At 45.5% G+C, this 16,034-nt stretch overlaps 1 protein-coding gene across 2 annotated transcripts in view; it reads right to left on the reverse strand.

Moving 5' to 3' along the window:
* Positions 1-16,034, reverse strand: part of LOC116942526 (disintegrin and metalloproteinase domain-containing protein 17-like) — a 32,363-nt gene that overhangs the window by 15,676 nt on the left and 653 nt on the right. Inside the window, exons 2-10 of one of the 2 annotated variants that reach the window (XM_032954537.2) lie at positions 15,256-15,382; positions 10,696-10,829; positions 10,377-10,465; positions 9,519-9,705; positions 8,929-9,086; positions 7,527-7,613; positions 6,717-6,866; positions 5,705-5,873; positions 5,456-5,541 (exon numbers count right to left, since the gene is read on the reverse strand). In XM_032954537.2, the coding sequence (XP_032810428.2) occupies positions 5,456-5,541; positions 5,705-5,873; positions 6,717-6,866; positions 7,527-7,613; positions 8,929-9,086; positions 9,519-9,705; positions 10,377-10,465; positions 10,696-10,829; positions 15,256-15,382 (1,187 nt within the window). The remainder of the gene's footprint in view (positions 1-5,455; positions 5,542-5,704; positions 5,874-6,716; positions 6,867-7,526; positions 7,614-8,928; positions 9,087-9,518; positions 9,706-10,376; positions 10,466-10,695; positions 10,830-15,255; positions 15,383-16,034) is intronic. The other variant, XM_032954538.2, reaches the window with a different exon arrangement.

Below are 16,034 nucleotides of genomic sequence, written 5' to 3' on the forward strand. Positions count from 1 at the left end.
AGGACCCTCCTGAAAAAGAGTCCTACGACTCAGTGTGGCTTTCTTGGATAAATAAACCAATTGTTATTACGCATCACACACGCCGCACAAATACACCGCACACGGATCACATGCATCACACACGCCACACATGCACGTTGCACATATATCACACAAATACATCACCAACACGCATCACATAGAGATGAATAAACTTGTGAATGTGGGCAAACAGACTACATCGTGATGGATTCCTTCAATAAAGAGGTATCTAAAAGGTGCAGAGATGAGTGGATAGTGATTCATTTGGCATTGGAGTTATTTAATAGGTTTATTTATCTAATTATTACACTAGTTTGCCTAGGAAAGCCTCAATGAGCAAATTTTTGCTCAGGAGGGTCCTGGCAGGTTTTTTGCAGGAGAGGGCATAAATTGCTGAGCATTTCCCCTTCAAATAACTGGCAAGTATTTTTACAAATTTGGAGCACAACACCGGCACAGAGTGGACTATTCTTACCATCCACTGTGAAGCAGATGCTGCGTATCTACGGTTAACACACCTGGAGTAATAACACTGTATAACATTTTTTTTTTTGTTCCTGAGTAGTAAGTGTTATTTGCTAATTGCTCATGCCTCAAAAGTACAGAAATGGCAATTATTCCCCATAAACTTTACTTTTGTGACCAGGACAGTGACATTTTGAAATTTACCTATTTTCCAGAACATTCCAGATAGATTCAGTGCTGAGTAAACTTGGAGTAACTTCTAGAACATTCTAGAACTTTCCAGTAATATAAATGGTAGTATAAATACAGGGGCCTTAAGCCCACCAGTTCAGTTTAGTTCCAGCTGCCAAAGTGGATACATATGTGCATTTTCAGAAATGGCATCAAGAGGCTGCAAGGATCCGGCAGATGCATTTTGCTATGTCTGCGGCCAATTTATCAAGACAAGAGCGAAAAAGTACTCTGTGGAAGCATCTGTGAAGATGTGTAAAGATCTACAAGGCATATTTCGGCATGCCTGTCGGGGATCAAGACGAACCCTGGGCACCTTATTTCACCTGCGAGCAATGCAAAAAAAACTCTGGAAGGTAAGATGGACAATTGTTGCTCGGAATTTTATGTTATAAAATTTGTTACAATTTTTTGCATTGTAAAAGTTTTAAATTTTAAAATGTTTTAAAATTTTCAATGTTATTGAAAAAATATATCATATATGAAAAATGTTGCGTGAATCTCTTACACATTAGTCATGGGTGAAATAAATGAATTTTTGTAGGATGGTACAGAGGGGAAAAGAGAGCCATGAAGTTCGCTATCCCAAGAATTTGGCAGGAACCCACTGACCACTCGAGCAACTGTTACTTCTCCATGGTGGACCCTTCCAAACGTCGGACTGGCAAGAATACACCTGCTATCACGTATCCAGACCTTCCTTCATCCATCGCCCCGGTGCCACACTGCCATGAGCTCCCTGTAACCACTCCTCTGTCTTTAGAAGAGAGCAGCAAGTCAGAGAGCGAGGAAGACGTTGTAGATCCAGATGCCAATTTCAGAGGTGGAGCTGAGGAGAGAAACCATATTACCCCAACCAAAAAGACCTAAACGACTTGATCAGAGATCTTGGTCTCACCAAGTCCAATGCCGAGCTTTTGATGTCTAGGCTCAAGCAGTGGAACTTACTGGATGAAAGTGTGCAAATCACAGATCAGAGGAAGCATCACCAACCTTTTTGCAGCATCTTTACCCGTCAAGATGGGCTCTGCTTCTACCACAATGTGACCAGTCTGTTCGATGCAATTGGAATCGCCTGTAACCAGAATGAGTGGCGCCTCTTCATTGACAGCTCATCCAGGAGCCTCAAAGCCGTGCTGCTCTATAATGGTAACAAGTACCTGTCTCTTCCCCTGGCTCACTCAGTGCACCTCAAAGAGGATTACAACAGCATCAAGACCTTGCTGGACGCCTAGAAGTATGATGAGTACAGCTGCGAGGTCATCAGAGACTTCAAAATTCTGGCATTCCTGATGGGTCTCCACGGCGGTTTTATCAAATTTCCCTGCTATATTCTTGGTTCTTTCGGTAAAGTCACGTAGAAGGGAAACAATAAAATAATAAAAAATATATAAAACAATAAAATTATCACGACGTTTCGACTGCAACACAAGCAATCATCATCAGGTGTGAAAACTACAGCAAGAAAATTTTGAAAAAGTGGCGGTTATTTTTAACATTAGCACCACGGAGAGCGATTTGGCAGTTATTCAGGTGGACGAGTCCATCTATGTTTCGAAAAGAGGAGGGGGGAGATGAAAATAATGGACGCGGTCTGAAAGCCACAGTAAGCGTGAACAATCAATTAAGACCCGAAATGGTTTATCAAATCCTTCCAATGATTGCTAAACCAGAATCCATCTTCTCGGTTGAAATTGTCTCTGTGTTTGTATATGTGGATAGCCTCATGACCGAATCTCTCATGGTAGCCAGATGGCTTGCAAAGAACCTATGTCTTGGAGAAGTCAATGTTATGTGAGCATACTGAATTATAACAGTGAATTGCCACTACCGAGGTGTTGGTCCTACCGTGTTTTAGGTCTGCTTTGTGTTGACGAATGTGGTCCGAGATATGTCGTTTGGTTTCTCCAATGTAACTACTACCACAGAGGCAACTAAGTTTGTAGCCGCCAGGGTACTGTATGTCCGAAAGCACATCTTTTACAGATGGAACCAGATCACGGATTTTATGTAATGTGTTGAATCGGACCTGGATAAACCATTTTGGGTCTTAATTGATTGTTCATGCTTACGGTGGCTTTCAGACCGCATCCATTATTTTCGTCTCCCCCCTCTTTTCCGAACATAGATGGACTCGTTCACCTGAATAACTGCCAAATCGCTCTTCGTGGTGCTAACGTTAAAAATAACCGCCACTTTTTTAAAATTTTCTTGCTGTGGTTTTCACACCTGATGATGATTGCTTGTGTTGCAGTCGAAACGTCGTGATAATTTTATTGTTTTATATTTTAATTATTTTATTGTTTTCCTTCTACGTGACTTTACCAAAAGAACCAAGAATATAAATCCCTGCAGTCACAAAAGCTTTAAATCAAAATTTCCCTGCTATCTTTGCCTTTGGGACAGCAGGGACACCAAGGCGCACTACCACAGGCGGGACTGGCCACAGCGGACCGAGTTTTCTGTGGAGAGGAACAACGTCAAGTGGGAGCCACTGGTGGACCCCCGGAAGGTGCTGCCACCACTGCACATCAAATTGGGCCTTATGAAACAATTTGTCAAAGCTGTAGATAAGGAGTCGGCAGCCTTCAAGTACCCTCAAGACTTCTTCCCTAAGCTGTCTGAGGCAAAGGTCAAAGCCGGTGTCTTCGTCGGACCACAGATAAAGAAGATCCTGGAGAGCAATGAATTCCCCAAGAAGCTCACTAGTAAGGAGAAAGTGGCTTGGAACAGCTTTGTCGCAGTGGTTCGTGGCTTCCAGGGCAATCACAAGGTCGAAAACTAAGTAGAGCTTGTTGAGACTCTGGTGAAGAACTCTGACACAATGGGCTGTAGGATGTCCCTCAAAGTCCATATCCTTGATGCTCATCTTGATAAATTCAAGGAGAACATGGGAGCGTACTCAGAGGAGCACAGCGATCGCTTCCACCAAGATATACTGGACTTTGAATGCCACTACCAAGGACAGTACAATGAGAACATGATGGGAGACTACATTTGTGGGCTGATTCGTGAAAGTGATTTACAGTATAATCGTAAATCTCGAAAAACTACTCACTTCCAAATCTTTTGTAGTAATTTTTGTATTACTTTAGGATAAATACATGTTAATTTTGATTCATATGTTTTTTTTCTCTGAGTTTATGTGAACGAAAAGTTTAACACGTAGGCTTTCGCGACCAATATCATCCATAAGAGGTTTTTGGGTTAGATCGCAATCTAACCCAAAAACCCCTATTATGGAAAAGACACAAATTCGCCTGTTTTCTCATTGAAAATCGGTAAATTTCAAAATATGGCTGTCATGGTCACAAAAGCAAAGTTTGTGGGGAATAATAACCATTTTCTATACTTTCACACAGCTCTCTCGTTGACATGCTAATTTCTCTGCTCCAGCAGCCCCACCTCTCTCTCTGCCCCACCCCCCTCTCTCTCTATTTAAGGCCTCGACACAGAGGCATTGGGTCTCTGTGTGTCTATGTTGTGTGTCTCTCTCAGTGTCTCTGTGTTGTCTCTCTCTGCTTGTGTGTCTGTGTGTACCTGATGACGATTGCTTGTGTTGCAATCGAAATGTCGTATTCTATTATTCAATTTATTTTCTATCTACGTTACTTTACCGAACGAACCAAAGAGTATTTTCTATACTTTTTAGGTATAAGCAATTAGGAAATAACACTTATTACCCAGGAACAAAAATTGTGTTACATAGTGCAATGAGTTGTCAGCCAGCAGGGACATTAAAATCATGAGACTAAGATAATGAACACCTTGTTATAATCATTATTAAGGCAGTACGGCGATATGGGAGATGACATATATTACTCAATTGGGATTATACATAGCAAGGATCACCTCCTACTGGCAGACTGATGCATAAGGATAGCTTTTGCTAGGGATGCCCCTAGGCTTGGCCATACACAAGCAATCATAGCCCCCTACTGAAAGACTAATGCCCCATGTCACTTGTGCAAATGAAACTCATCCAGGTCACTTTAGTTCACACCTGGTTACACAGAATCAACTGAAAATACTTTGGGCCGCCTTCATGCAGAGATATATTGTTCACAGCTGTTTATGGTGACTTTTAAGGAAGTGTTGTTTATTTTCGGCACAGAGATATTTTGTATCGTACTTTGCATGTCAGATCTCCCTTGCTAAATCCCCTTTTTTTGCTGGTAGGGCACTCACCTGGTTAAAATTGAAGTCAATGTATGTGTGTACTGTGTATACTTAAAGTGCACTTGGCCTAAATTTTGACTTAAAACTTTTGTGACTGCAGGAATTCATATTCTTTGGTTTTTTCAATAGTTACGTAGATATAAAAATAATAATAAAGTGAATAAAAATAAATAATACAAATTATAAAATTATAAAAAAATACAAATAAAAACCACGACGTTTCGATCGCAACACAAGCGATCATCATCAGGAAAAGGGGGTTATAGCCTCTAAAGGCAAACTGTTGTTTTTTTTACTTTATTATTATTTTTCTATCTACATCACTTTACCGAAGGAACCAAAGAATATGCACCTGGCCTGGCACCGTGGTGACGTCACTGCTACTTAGTGGCGAATTGCGGCTGTTGTATAAACTTTAGTACTCGCATGCAATTTGCCTACAATAGGAACTGTGTGCCTTGGTAAGTAAAGGTGTCCAATACTAAGATGCTATTCATGTGCCATACGCAAAAAATATTATTATTGAAAGGGTTACATCAGCACCATAGAGGCAACGCACCTTTGTAAGAATCGTCTTGCCATAGTTCATGGTGCTCGTCAGGCCCGTGTTGTACGAAACGTTGATGCCATTCTTCTCTTGGACTCCTGCGAGCAGCACAAATGCCTACTTCGTTACAGCTGCTGTAAGTTCGCTATAAACCCGTCGGCCATGCAGCAAAAATGAAACCCGCGGGGCGTTGCTGCACGCACGTGTCGACGCGTTTCTGCACGACAGTGCTCGTGTGTCAGTGAGGGTGCGCGTGCGCACGTCCGGGATCGCGTGGATTCGTACGCTTGCTGCACACGCCGCCATCGGTTTTTCCGGTGGGAGAGGCAACGTAGGCCAAACCCAGGATGCCATCCTCGAAATCCTGGTAGGTGAACAGATGAGCCAGGCACACTTGCGACGCCCGCTCCGACACATCCATGCTGAATTGCTGTCCGGAAAAATGTGCACACATTCACGTGCACAGACAATGCGTACAAAAACACACACACGCACTATTAAATACACGTCACATTTCCCCTCATGAGTAGTGGCATTACACAACGTTGATTTTTCACGGTTTAAATGAGATTATCTGTGAGTTATTCACCACAAGAGCCCCCCTATATGTTAGGGAGGCCACAGCACTCAAGGAGCACATAACACATGGGGAATTAGTGTTACCCCCCTGCCTCGGTTACGTGGGTTTTCTCCAGGCACACCGGTTTCCTCCCACATGTATACACACCCATTAATAGAGTAGGCCAAACATCCTAATATAGGACCACAAACCTTGGCAAACTCTTGGCACCAGATCTAGCTGCCTTCCTGCTCATTTATAGTTTTCACCATGTCTCTACAAAAAACTAGGCATTTAATAATTCTGTAGTGTTTTGAGATGTACTTATGCACGATTTCTTTCACACCGTACGTAGCCAACTGTGCTAATCGGAGCTGTGGATTAAGGACAAACTCAACACAAAAAGCAGTTCTAAAGAAATTAGTTGCCAATCTAGATTTAAAAGTGCATAGCTCCAGTGGCTTCTTAATATCACAAGAGCATTCCAGACTGCCGCAGGAGTGCATCTGAAAGTGCCCGATGCAGTGATCGTTTTTGTTCAATGGTTAACTAAAAGCCACTGCGAGGATGACCGGAGTTTGCATGATGGTTTATGTTCCTTGACGAGATCAGCAAGGTATTGTGGTTCATTTCGACAAACACTGTGTGTAATGAGTAGGAAAATTTTTTCATGAAAGAATCAACAGCATAAAAAAACATATAAATTACTGTTACCCGTAGCAACTCGCTGACATTCCACGCATGAGAAGTGGTGCCCAGACTGGGCGGGCTTGGGAGACCATGAGTGATGGGGCTCGGGGGAGCTTCCATGTTGTAGTGTCGCTCGCCACCCACAACCACCGTGGACTCCTCATGTATCAAGATCTACCGCACACACACAATGCCAACTCACGCATGCGATACTTACAAGTACACAAAGACAAAGATCCCCAGTATAGCCTTAACAGACTTTTGGAGCAAGTGCTCAGTGAGCACCTATAAAGGCCGGCAGAGCACTCGAGGGAGTTGGTGACAAGAACCACACCCAGCCGCCTTCGTCTCTCGAGTGGTAATATTCACACATTGCACCTGGTAATTATTTGAGGCCAGGGGAGGCCTAAGACTGGTTCAGGTAATCATCACTGGTGTTGGCCATGAACACGAATCTAACTCAATTTGCCAGATTCGTAGGGCAGCACACTAACCACGACACTACCGCTCCCCATAAGGAGACAGAAATCATGCTCGTACGCATTTACGCACAGACAGTGCTAACATTCATATGCATCAACCTTTCAAACACACACGCATAGTTCTTGCATACGCACATAGTTATTGCACACACGCAGTGTATGCACACACACAGGCATATCAAATGTACACATGGTATTCTCACGCACACACACACACCGTGATCACACATGGAAAGTACTCGCACCATACTCGTCACTTCAGCATATCTAAAGTATGCTTAATAACACCCAGAAACATTAAGCCAGGCCACAAAGCCACAACACAGCAGAACAAACGTGAAGAAGTACCCACCTCCTGGATCTGGATGCCAACACTGGCTGCCTGTTCACCCCAGTGCGTCCCACGGAAGATGCCATCTACACGGTCGACGAGTTCGATCTGACACGCGAGCAGACAGGTGTGCGAGAATAGGCATGAGTCGCACACAGGCACACACGCACAGCATGAAGCCACGGTCGGACAGCATTCTCCATCACTGGTTTGTAGAGGTTCACAGTTCGAATGCGGCAGACCAGCTAATGTCTTTATTAAAAAATATTACACACTGCCTGCTTCACAGTGGACATTAAACGTCCCATGACAGCATTCAAAATTAGTGGTCATTTTGTGCCGGCGTCATGGTCCAACTGGGACAAATTTGAAAAATGACATGGAAATTTACTTCATTTGCAAAACACAGTAATCATCACCCGCTAAATAGGGAGGGGGGGGGTCTGCACACTGAGATGATTCTTTACACAATCAAGTGCAATACAAATGCAAGTTGATTCATTAATTTGTCTTGAGAAAACTTGCCAGGACCCTCCTGAGAAAGTCGAGACTTTTCTGCGTAAACAAGCAAAACAAGACGAATTAAGGAAGAGAGTCAAAACGCGGGCTGTGGTCTCAGACTCGCTGCCCTCCCACGCGATAATGAACTGGAATGTTTGCATCAAAATGCTTGAACGGTAAACATGTTACCGGGCAACATGTTCATATCAGTCATTGGTAGATAGTCAATGAGGGTATCATTTTCAGGCATAGCGAGACCTCAACAAAACCTTCTTCAATGGAACAGAAGAATTGTGCATTAGACCCATTGCATTTAGAAGCTGTAACTATCCAAATTGTACCGTACACGTGGAGGACTCAAGTGAGATGATGCGGGGGACACGGTGCGAAGGATTCGTGAAACGAAGAGCAGCAGCTGCAGCAGCATTGTTACAATGCACCACTAGAGGAGAGGCGCATGCTTTGGTTTGGAAATATTCCAAACGTAACAAAGAGCTGCAACGTGTATGCAACATGCATTGTGGAGAGACTTTTAAAAAGGACGGATGTGGGAAAATGTTTAGGAATGCTTGTAGTGAAAAATTGTAACGCTTGTGTTAAGAGGGATTTTTCCCATATTAAATTGAGATGACAGGCGTGGGAAATGGTAGGAAACAGTACCCGGCCTGGTAGCTCAGCGCTAGAGCGAGCAAATCGCAAATAGAAGGTTATGAGTTCAAATTCTCGTTGAAGGTTGACTCAGCCCATCATCCATCTGTGGTCAAGTAAAATAGGTACCACTTGTTTGGGAAGTCAAAAGTGGTGGTTGTCCTATAAAGAGACTCACCCACTGCCATAGGATTGGGGAATCTCCACCACTGGCTCAGGTTCTCTGAACAAGCGATGAGCACCGATGCCTCAATGCTCATTGGGTTAGGGTTACCAAGTAGTTGATGGTGGTCCCCTGTTGGCCCCGCCCCATAGCCTGGAAGAAGCGGAAGTCGGCAACCAGGAGCAGGGTGCACGTGTCCTTCACGGGCTCCCCCATGGCCCCCACCGGGCCCCCTGCAGCAGCGCTACGTTTGGGGCGCATGGCCTCTCCTGTATGCAGAGAGCAACCAAATGCTACAGCACCGTACAATGCCAGTGCATCGAACAGCAGCAGCGTGCTATTGTAGCCTGGGGCAGCAGCATCGTCGTATGAAGTTGGGGATTGTACAGGATATACGGTCATAAAAGCACTGAGTGGAAAGGGCCTGGACAGTATCACGTTTCAAGACCAGGATAGTGTCATATGCAAAAGTGACCTGGGTCACCAAAATGACAAAAGCAAATAACGTTAAACCAAGAGCAACAACTGCTCATAGTGCAATGAAGTTAAAGAAACATGAAAATGAGATAAGGGCAATTCTTTCACTCATTTTTAAATAGACGAAGACGTATGTCAAATACAATTTCAAATCAAGCATTTGTACAGAATCTACACTTTAACATTAAACTGTGAATTAGATGGCAAGGGACCCTGGTACTCACCACTATTGGTAGAGCCAAACTGCTGCCCCGGATGCTCCCCAGGACGGCGGCCCTCTTGTTCACCCCCCTTCTTGGCACCACGGGGCGGTCGAGTGGCACAAAAAGGTGCGTGTGAGCCCTGCAGGGCGTCACCCCGGTAAACAACCATGCGTTCATCCTCCGGGTCGCCCGCCAGCCTCCACAGTGGCTGAAAATGTAGAGAAGAGCATCAAATCGAGGTCTATCTTCCTGCTACAGCAAACAGGGATAATTCTATTTTGATTTAAAGCTTTCGTGACTGCAGTAATTCATATTCTTCAACGTGACTTTACCGAAAAAACTAAGAATAGGGATAATTCTAGTTTAACTCATACCATTCAAATGCAACGACATCTCAGAACAAAACAACATATTGGGTGGCAGTGGCATCGCAGTGGTAAAACTCCTCCCTACAGCAAGCAGGACCTGGGCTCAATTCCTGACACGGATTCTTCTCTGTATGGAATTTCTATGTTCTTGTGTGTTCTGCATGAGTTTCTTCCAGTATCTATGGCTTTCTCTCAACACTAAACTAACATACAATTTAAGTAGTACTGGCTAAATATCCCAATGCTAACAAAAATACCTGCAAATTGATCAAATTGGATTACACACAGCAACATCGCCCCCTACCGCAAAAAACATGGCTGGACCATCCTAAAGGTGTTATGGCACTCAAATAAGCTATAACAATAATAACTTTACAAATGACAAACTTGTGGAAGACATGGCTGAAAGAAAGCATGAAAATACATAAATGATATATAGTTTTGAGATAGATGAGAGGCAACTACAGAATAAGGACAGTGCATATATAGATTAAAATACATCTTCGGAAACCTCAACATGGTATTCATCTCCACTGGTGAGGATCCGTGCAGAAAATTCACCCTCCCCAATGTAGGCCTGAACCGAAGAGTTAGAATCTCCTGCACACACGACACCGCACACCACGTGACACACACACACACCACACTGAATTACACATGGCACCACACACCAAGTTACACACAACAACTTAAACACAATACCACAAACCAAGTTACACATGACCCCACATACTCACACAGATACAAGGGATTTCAGTAGTTTGTGGATTGAGGAAGGGGTGCAGTTCACTCTGACGTTGTTACTCTGCTGTTGTTGGTGGTGCACAAACCTTGCACGTATCCCGAGTAGAAGCCATGCGTGTTCAGCGGTAGGGGCTTTACCTCCCCCCACGCATCTTGCATCAGAACCCGAGCAGAGTCGGTGAGGAGGCCACGGCGTGCACTGAGGTGCAGAACGAATTTCCTGCACACGCACACACATGCACGCATAGCATTACACTCACAACACCAACAGCTGCCATTTGCCACTAAGTGGTGGTGACATCACTACAGCGTTTGTGCCAGGCTAAGTGCCCTTCTAGGCTGTCACATGAAGTGTTGAAGGCTCGCTGACAGGCCATGGGAAAATTCCAGGTTAACTACCTATGATAAATGGCAGATGCACCACCTGTGCCCCCCACTGTGCCAACTTATTTCACACTAACAACAACCGCCATTCGCCACTAAGTGGCGGTGACGTCACCACGACGCTTGTGCCAGGCTATGTGCACCTTGAGGCCACGTGAAGTGTCGAACGCCCGCTGGCAGGAGATCACGGGACAGACCCAGATGCCACAGGTGGAATGACTGAGACGACTGGCTGATGCACCACCTTTGCCCCCTACTGTGCCAACTTGCTGTGCTTTGGCCACCCGGCGCTCCGCTCGTTGTTGTGAGCGTCGCTCCTCCACCCTCCGTTGTTGTTGGAGGGCAACTGCCTCCAACTGCCCAGTAGCGTCCTTCACGAGCCTCCTCCACAGAGGCCGATCTTGACACCGCTGGTACCAGTCATCGGCAAGTCCACTCAGCTCCACATCCTCCTGTGTCACATCACTCCATCTCTTCTCTAACCCGTGCCGCGCCCTTTTCACCCCCTTGACCTGGCCGAACAAAGCTGTTTAGGCATGCGGTGGCTGGGCATGCGGGCTACATGGCCCAGCCAACGCAGCCTTGCCTGCCGGAGCTCACCGATGAGATTTTGTCCAGATCTTTCAAGGATTTGTGAGCTCCTCACACAATCCAGCCTAGTTAAATCCAAGATGAATCGTAGGCAGGCGAGCCTAAATGTTTCTAACCGGCGAAGATGTTCCATTAGGAGGGTCCATGTTTCGCAAGTGTAGAGAAGGGAGGGAATGACCGTGGCTGAGAAGACCTGAAGCTTCGTGCGGAGCGACAGACCAGGTAGCTTCCACATAGTGTTACGCAACCGATGAAAAGCTAATGCCGCTCGACTGACTCGGAGTGAGACCTCTGCTGTTAAACTGGAGCCGGTCATGAGCACGCTGCCCAGGTATGGGAAACTCTCCACTCTCTCCACAACTACCCTATCACCAATTGGGAGTTGTGGGGGTGGAGTGTCTGATGGCACAAAATACCCAGGCAGGTGCTTAGTTTTGGTGGGGCTGATGGTAAGGCCCCACCTCTTAGTGGCAAGCTCCAGGTTCAGCAGCAGTGCCTCCAACTCCTCTGAGTGAGCAGCAATTACCAAATCATCGGCATACATAACATGGTTGAGCAATAGGGAGCCATCCCTTGACCGCACCCGGGCATCAATCAGCCTCCCATTGTATCTACAGTGAGGGAAAAAAGTATTTGATCCCCTGCTGATTTTGTACGTTTGCCCACTGACAAAGAAATGATCAGTCTATAATTTTAATGGTAGGTTTATTTGAACAGTGAGAGACAGAATAACAACAACAACAATCCAGAAAAACGCATGTCAAAAATGTTATAAATTGATTTGCATTTTAATTATGGAAACAAGTATTTGACCACCTCTCAATCAGAAAGATTTCTGGCTCCCAGGTGTCTTTTATACAGATAACGAGCTGAGATTAGGAGCACACTCTTAAAGGAAGTGCTCCTAATATCAGCTTGTTACCTGTATAAAAGACACCTGTCCACAGAAGCAATCAATCAGATTATAAACTCTCCACCATGGCCAAGACCAAAGAGCTCTCCAAGGATGTCAGGGACAAGATTGTAGACCTACACAAGGCTGGAATGGGCTACAAGACCATTGCCAAGCAGCTTGATGAGAAGGTGACAACAGTTGGTGCGATCATTCGCAAATGGAAGAAACACAAAAGAACTGTCAATCTCCCTCGGCCTGGGGCTCCATGCAAGATCTCACCTCGTGGAGTTGCAATGATCACGAGAACGGTGAGGAATCAGCCCAGAACTACAAGGGAGGATCTTGTCAATGATCTCAAGGCAGCTGGGACCATAGTCACCAAGAAAACAATTGGTAACACACTACGCCGTGAAGGACTGAAATCCTGCAGCACCCGCAAGGTCCCCCTACTCAAGAAAGCACATATACATGCCCGTCTAAAGTTTGCCAATGAACATCTGAATGATTTAGAGGACAACTGGGTGAAACTGTTGTGGTCAGATGAGACCAAAATGGAGCTTTTCGGCATCAACTCAACTCGCCGTGTTTGGAGGAGGAGGAATGCTGCCTATGACCCCAAGAACACCATCCCCACCGTCAAACATGGAGGTGGAAACATTATGCTTTGGGGGTGTTTTTCTGCTAAGGGGACAGGACAACTTCACCGCATCAATGGGACGATGGACGGGGCCATGTACCGTCAAATCTTGGGTGAGAACCTCCTTCCTTCAGCCAGGGCATTGAAAATGGGTCGTGGATGGGTATTCCAGCATGACAATGACCCAAAACACACTGCCAAGGCAACAAAGGAGTGGCTCAAGAAGAAGCACATTAAGGTCCTGGAGTGGCCTCGCCAGTCTCCAGACCTTAATCCCATAGAAAATCTGTGGAGGGAGCTGAAGGTTCGAGTTGCCAAACGTCAGCCTCGAAACCTTAATGACTTGGAGAAGATCTGCAAAGAGAAGTGGGACAAAATCCCTCCTAAGATGTGTGCAAACGTGGTGGCCAACTACAAGAAACGTCTGACCTCTGTGATTGCCAACAAGGGTTTTGCCACCAAGTACTAAGTCATGTTTTGCAGAGGGGTCAAATACTTATTTCCCTAATTAAAATGCAATCAATTTATAACGTTTTTGACAAGCGTTTTTCTGGATTTTGTTGTTGTTATTCTGTCTCTCACTGTTCAAATAAACCTACCATTAAAATTATAGACTGATCATTTCTTTGTCAGTGGGCAAACGTACAAAATCAGCAGAGGATCAAATACTTTTTTCCCTCACTGTACAGCTATTGAAGGCTTCACAAACTACATGTTCAAAATAGATGTTAAATAATGTCAGAGCCAGAGAACATCCCTGTGACACCCCAAGGTGTACAGGGAATGGTTCCTACTCCCGGCCACGTAGTTTTACCCGGGCCCGCTCACCATCATGAAGATCCTTAATGATCGTAAGCAGAGGGTCAGGGACTCTGAAAGCACGAAGAACTACCCAGAGCCCATGCCTACTGATTGTATCCTAGGCCTTGACCAGGTCAATAAAGCAGAGATGTAGGTTTTGTTGGAATTCCCTACACCTCTGCTGTAGCAGACAGACAGAAAATATGGCATCTGTGCAGGACCGCCCTTTCCTGAAACCGCATTGGGCCTCCGCAAGCACACTAAATACACTCAAACACGCACACACATACTGGGACACTTAATACACCAACATACCAATACAAAACTCCCCCTATAGTCTCAACAGGCCATTGATGCAAATGCTATGAATGCTATTAGTGAGCACCTATGAAGACCCACACAGCACACGAGGGGGTGATGTGGACAGCACTACGCTCGCCCGCTTTTTTCTCCCGAGTGGAGATGTTTACCCACCATCCCAGGTACTCATTTAAGGCTGAGTCAATCGAGAGATTTCAGAAATTGTATGCAATGAAAGATGCTAGTCAGAGAATTGCACATTTATAGAACAGTGATGCAGCCAATGCTGATATGTTGCAGAGCAATAGAGATGGAATATAGTTCTTGAAAAGGCAAAGACGATAAACCTGATATGATGTTGGGAATATCTCTAAGGAAAAGGAAGAGGAATGAAGAAGCGAGAGCCTTAGCAGGGATTACTAATATTCTCGAGAAGCTAAGGGAGGCGAGACATGGATGTTTTGGGCATGTGGTGAGTTGAGACAAAGAATATTCAATTTGAAGGGCACTGGAGATGCCAACAGGGCGGAAGAGCAGAGCGAGAACCCAGGGTGAGATGGGACACGATGTGGTTAAATGAGATATGAGCATAGTGGATATCACTGGGGAAGAGACACAGCAGACAATTACCTGGAGATAAGAACATCTGAGCAACTGACACCATGCAATAATGGGACTTCTAGTTTGGGAGGAAAAGTCCGCTCACCAAAACAATTTCAGAACATTTACTGTACATCCATCAGACTGGAGAAATCCGATAGATATTCTGTATGGATGTTTTTGGCAGCATTCGCTAATGGATCTAACTTTCTGAATCTCACCAGTAGGATATGACCTGCTCGACAAATGTGGCCAAGGATCAGAAAGTCGAATCCACTACATGCAATGTTGCATAAACACAGGCTCTGGAAAACATTCGTCTAAAAAGGCCCATGGGATAATGGATTTGGGCAGCAGTTTGTGTTATTAATCTCCACACTTCTAGTGCTGCTCGGGAGGGCTCCCCTCACACACGACGAAGGGTCACGATTCCCACACCTGCCAAGCGCCTGGAAGGACACGGTCCTGTCCCGAGGCCCCTCCGCCACGTCCCTCCGGCTGATCCTGTGCTCCATGTGTGAGAGAGAGAGCAGATCGTAGTGCCGCAGAGCCTCCAGACCCCGACCTGCCGGCATGAGTCGGTTAGGGGCGCAACAATGCACAGATGCATTCCTCGATAGAACACGGATTCTCTCGACTCAAGCCAAGGAAGATAACATGTCCGAGTTTACGTTTCCTTATGAGATGGGGGGATTAAAGCAGTGGATGTGCAGGCGCTGCATGGATTCTAAGGATCATTCATGAGAGATAGCGGCGGATGTAGGGAGACTTTCATCCAGCATTGGATTGACCAAAGCAGGAAATTATTACGCCGTTACATAATACTTCAATTGATATGGGTCTCCGGAATTGCCACAACAGATCGAATCGCTGGGTGTGGGGGCGGTGAATCATGACACCCTTAGAGAATGGGGTGGGTCAGGGAGGTGAGGGTGAGGAGGGTGAGGGAAATTAGGGGGGTGAAGGTGATAAGGGTGGCGAGGAAGATCAGGGAGGTCATGGTGGAGAGGGAGGTGGAGGCGGTGAGATCAGGGTGGTGGAGGTGGTTTGGGAGGTGAGGGAAGGGAGGGTGGTGAGGGTGGTTTGGGAGGTCAAGGCGGTTAGGTTCAATTGGCAGATGAGGGGCTTAAGGGGCCATCCATTTAGTACGTACGCAAAACTCTGTCAAAACTTGACCCCTCCCCCCCTCCCTATACACACGCATACTTTTTACACCC

Source organism: Petromyzon marinus, chromosome 15 (assembly GCF_048934315.1).
Source record: "Petromyzon marinus isolate PM22_M1 ecotype Great Lakes invasive population chromosome 15, UKy_Petmar_22M1.pri1.0, whole genome shotgun sequence".
Classification (NCBI taxonomy): domain Eukaryota; kingdom Metazoa; phylum Chordata; class Hyperoartia; order Petromyzontiformes; family Petromyzontidae; genus Petromyzon; species Petromyzon marinus.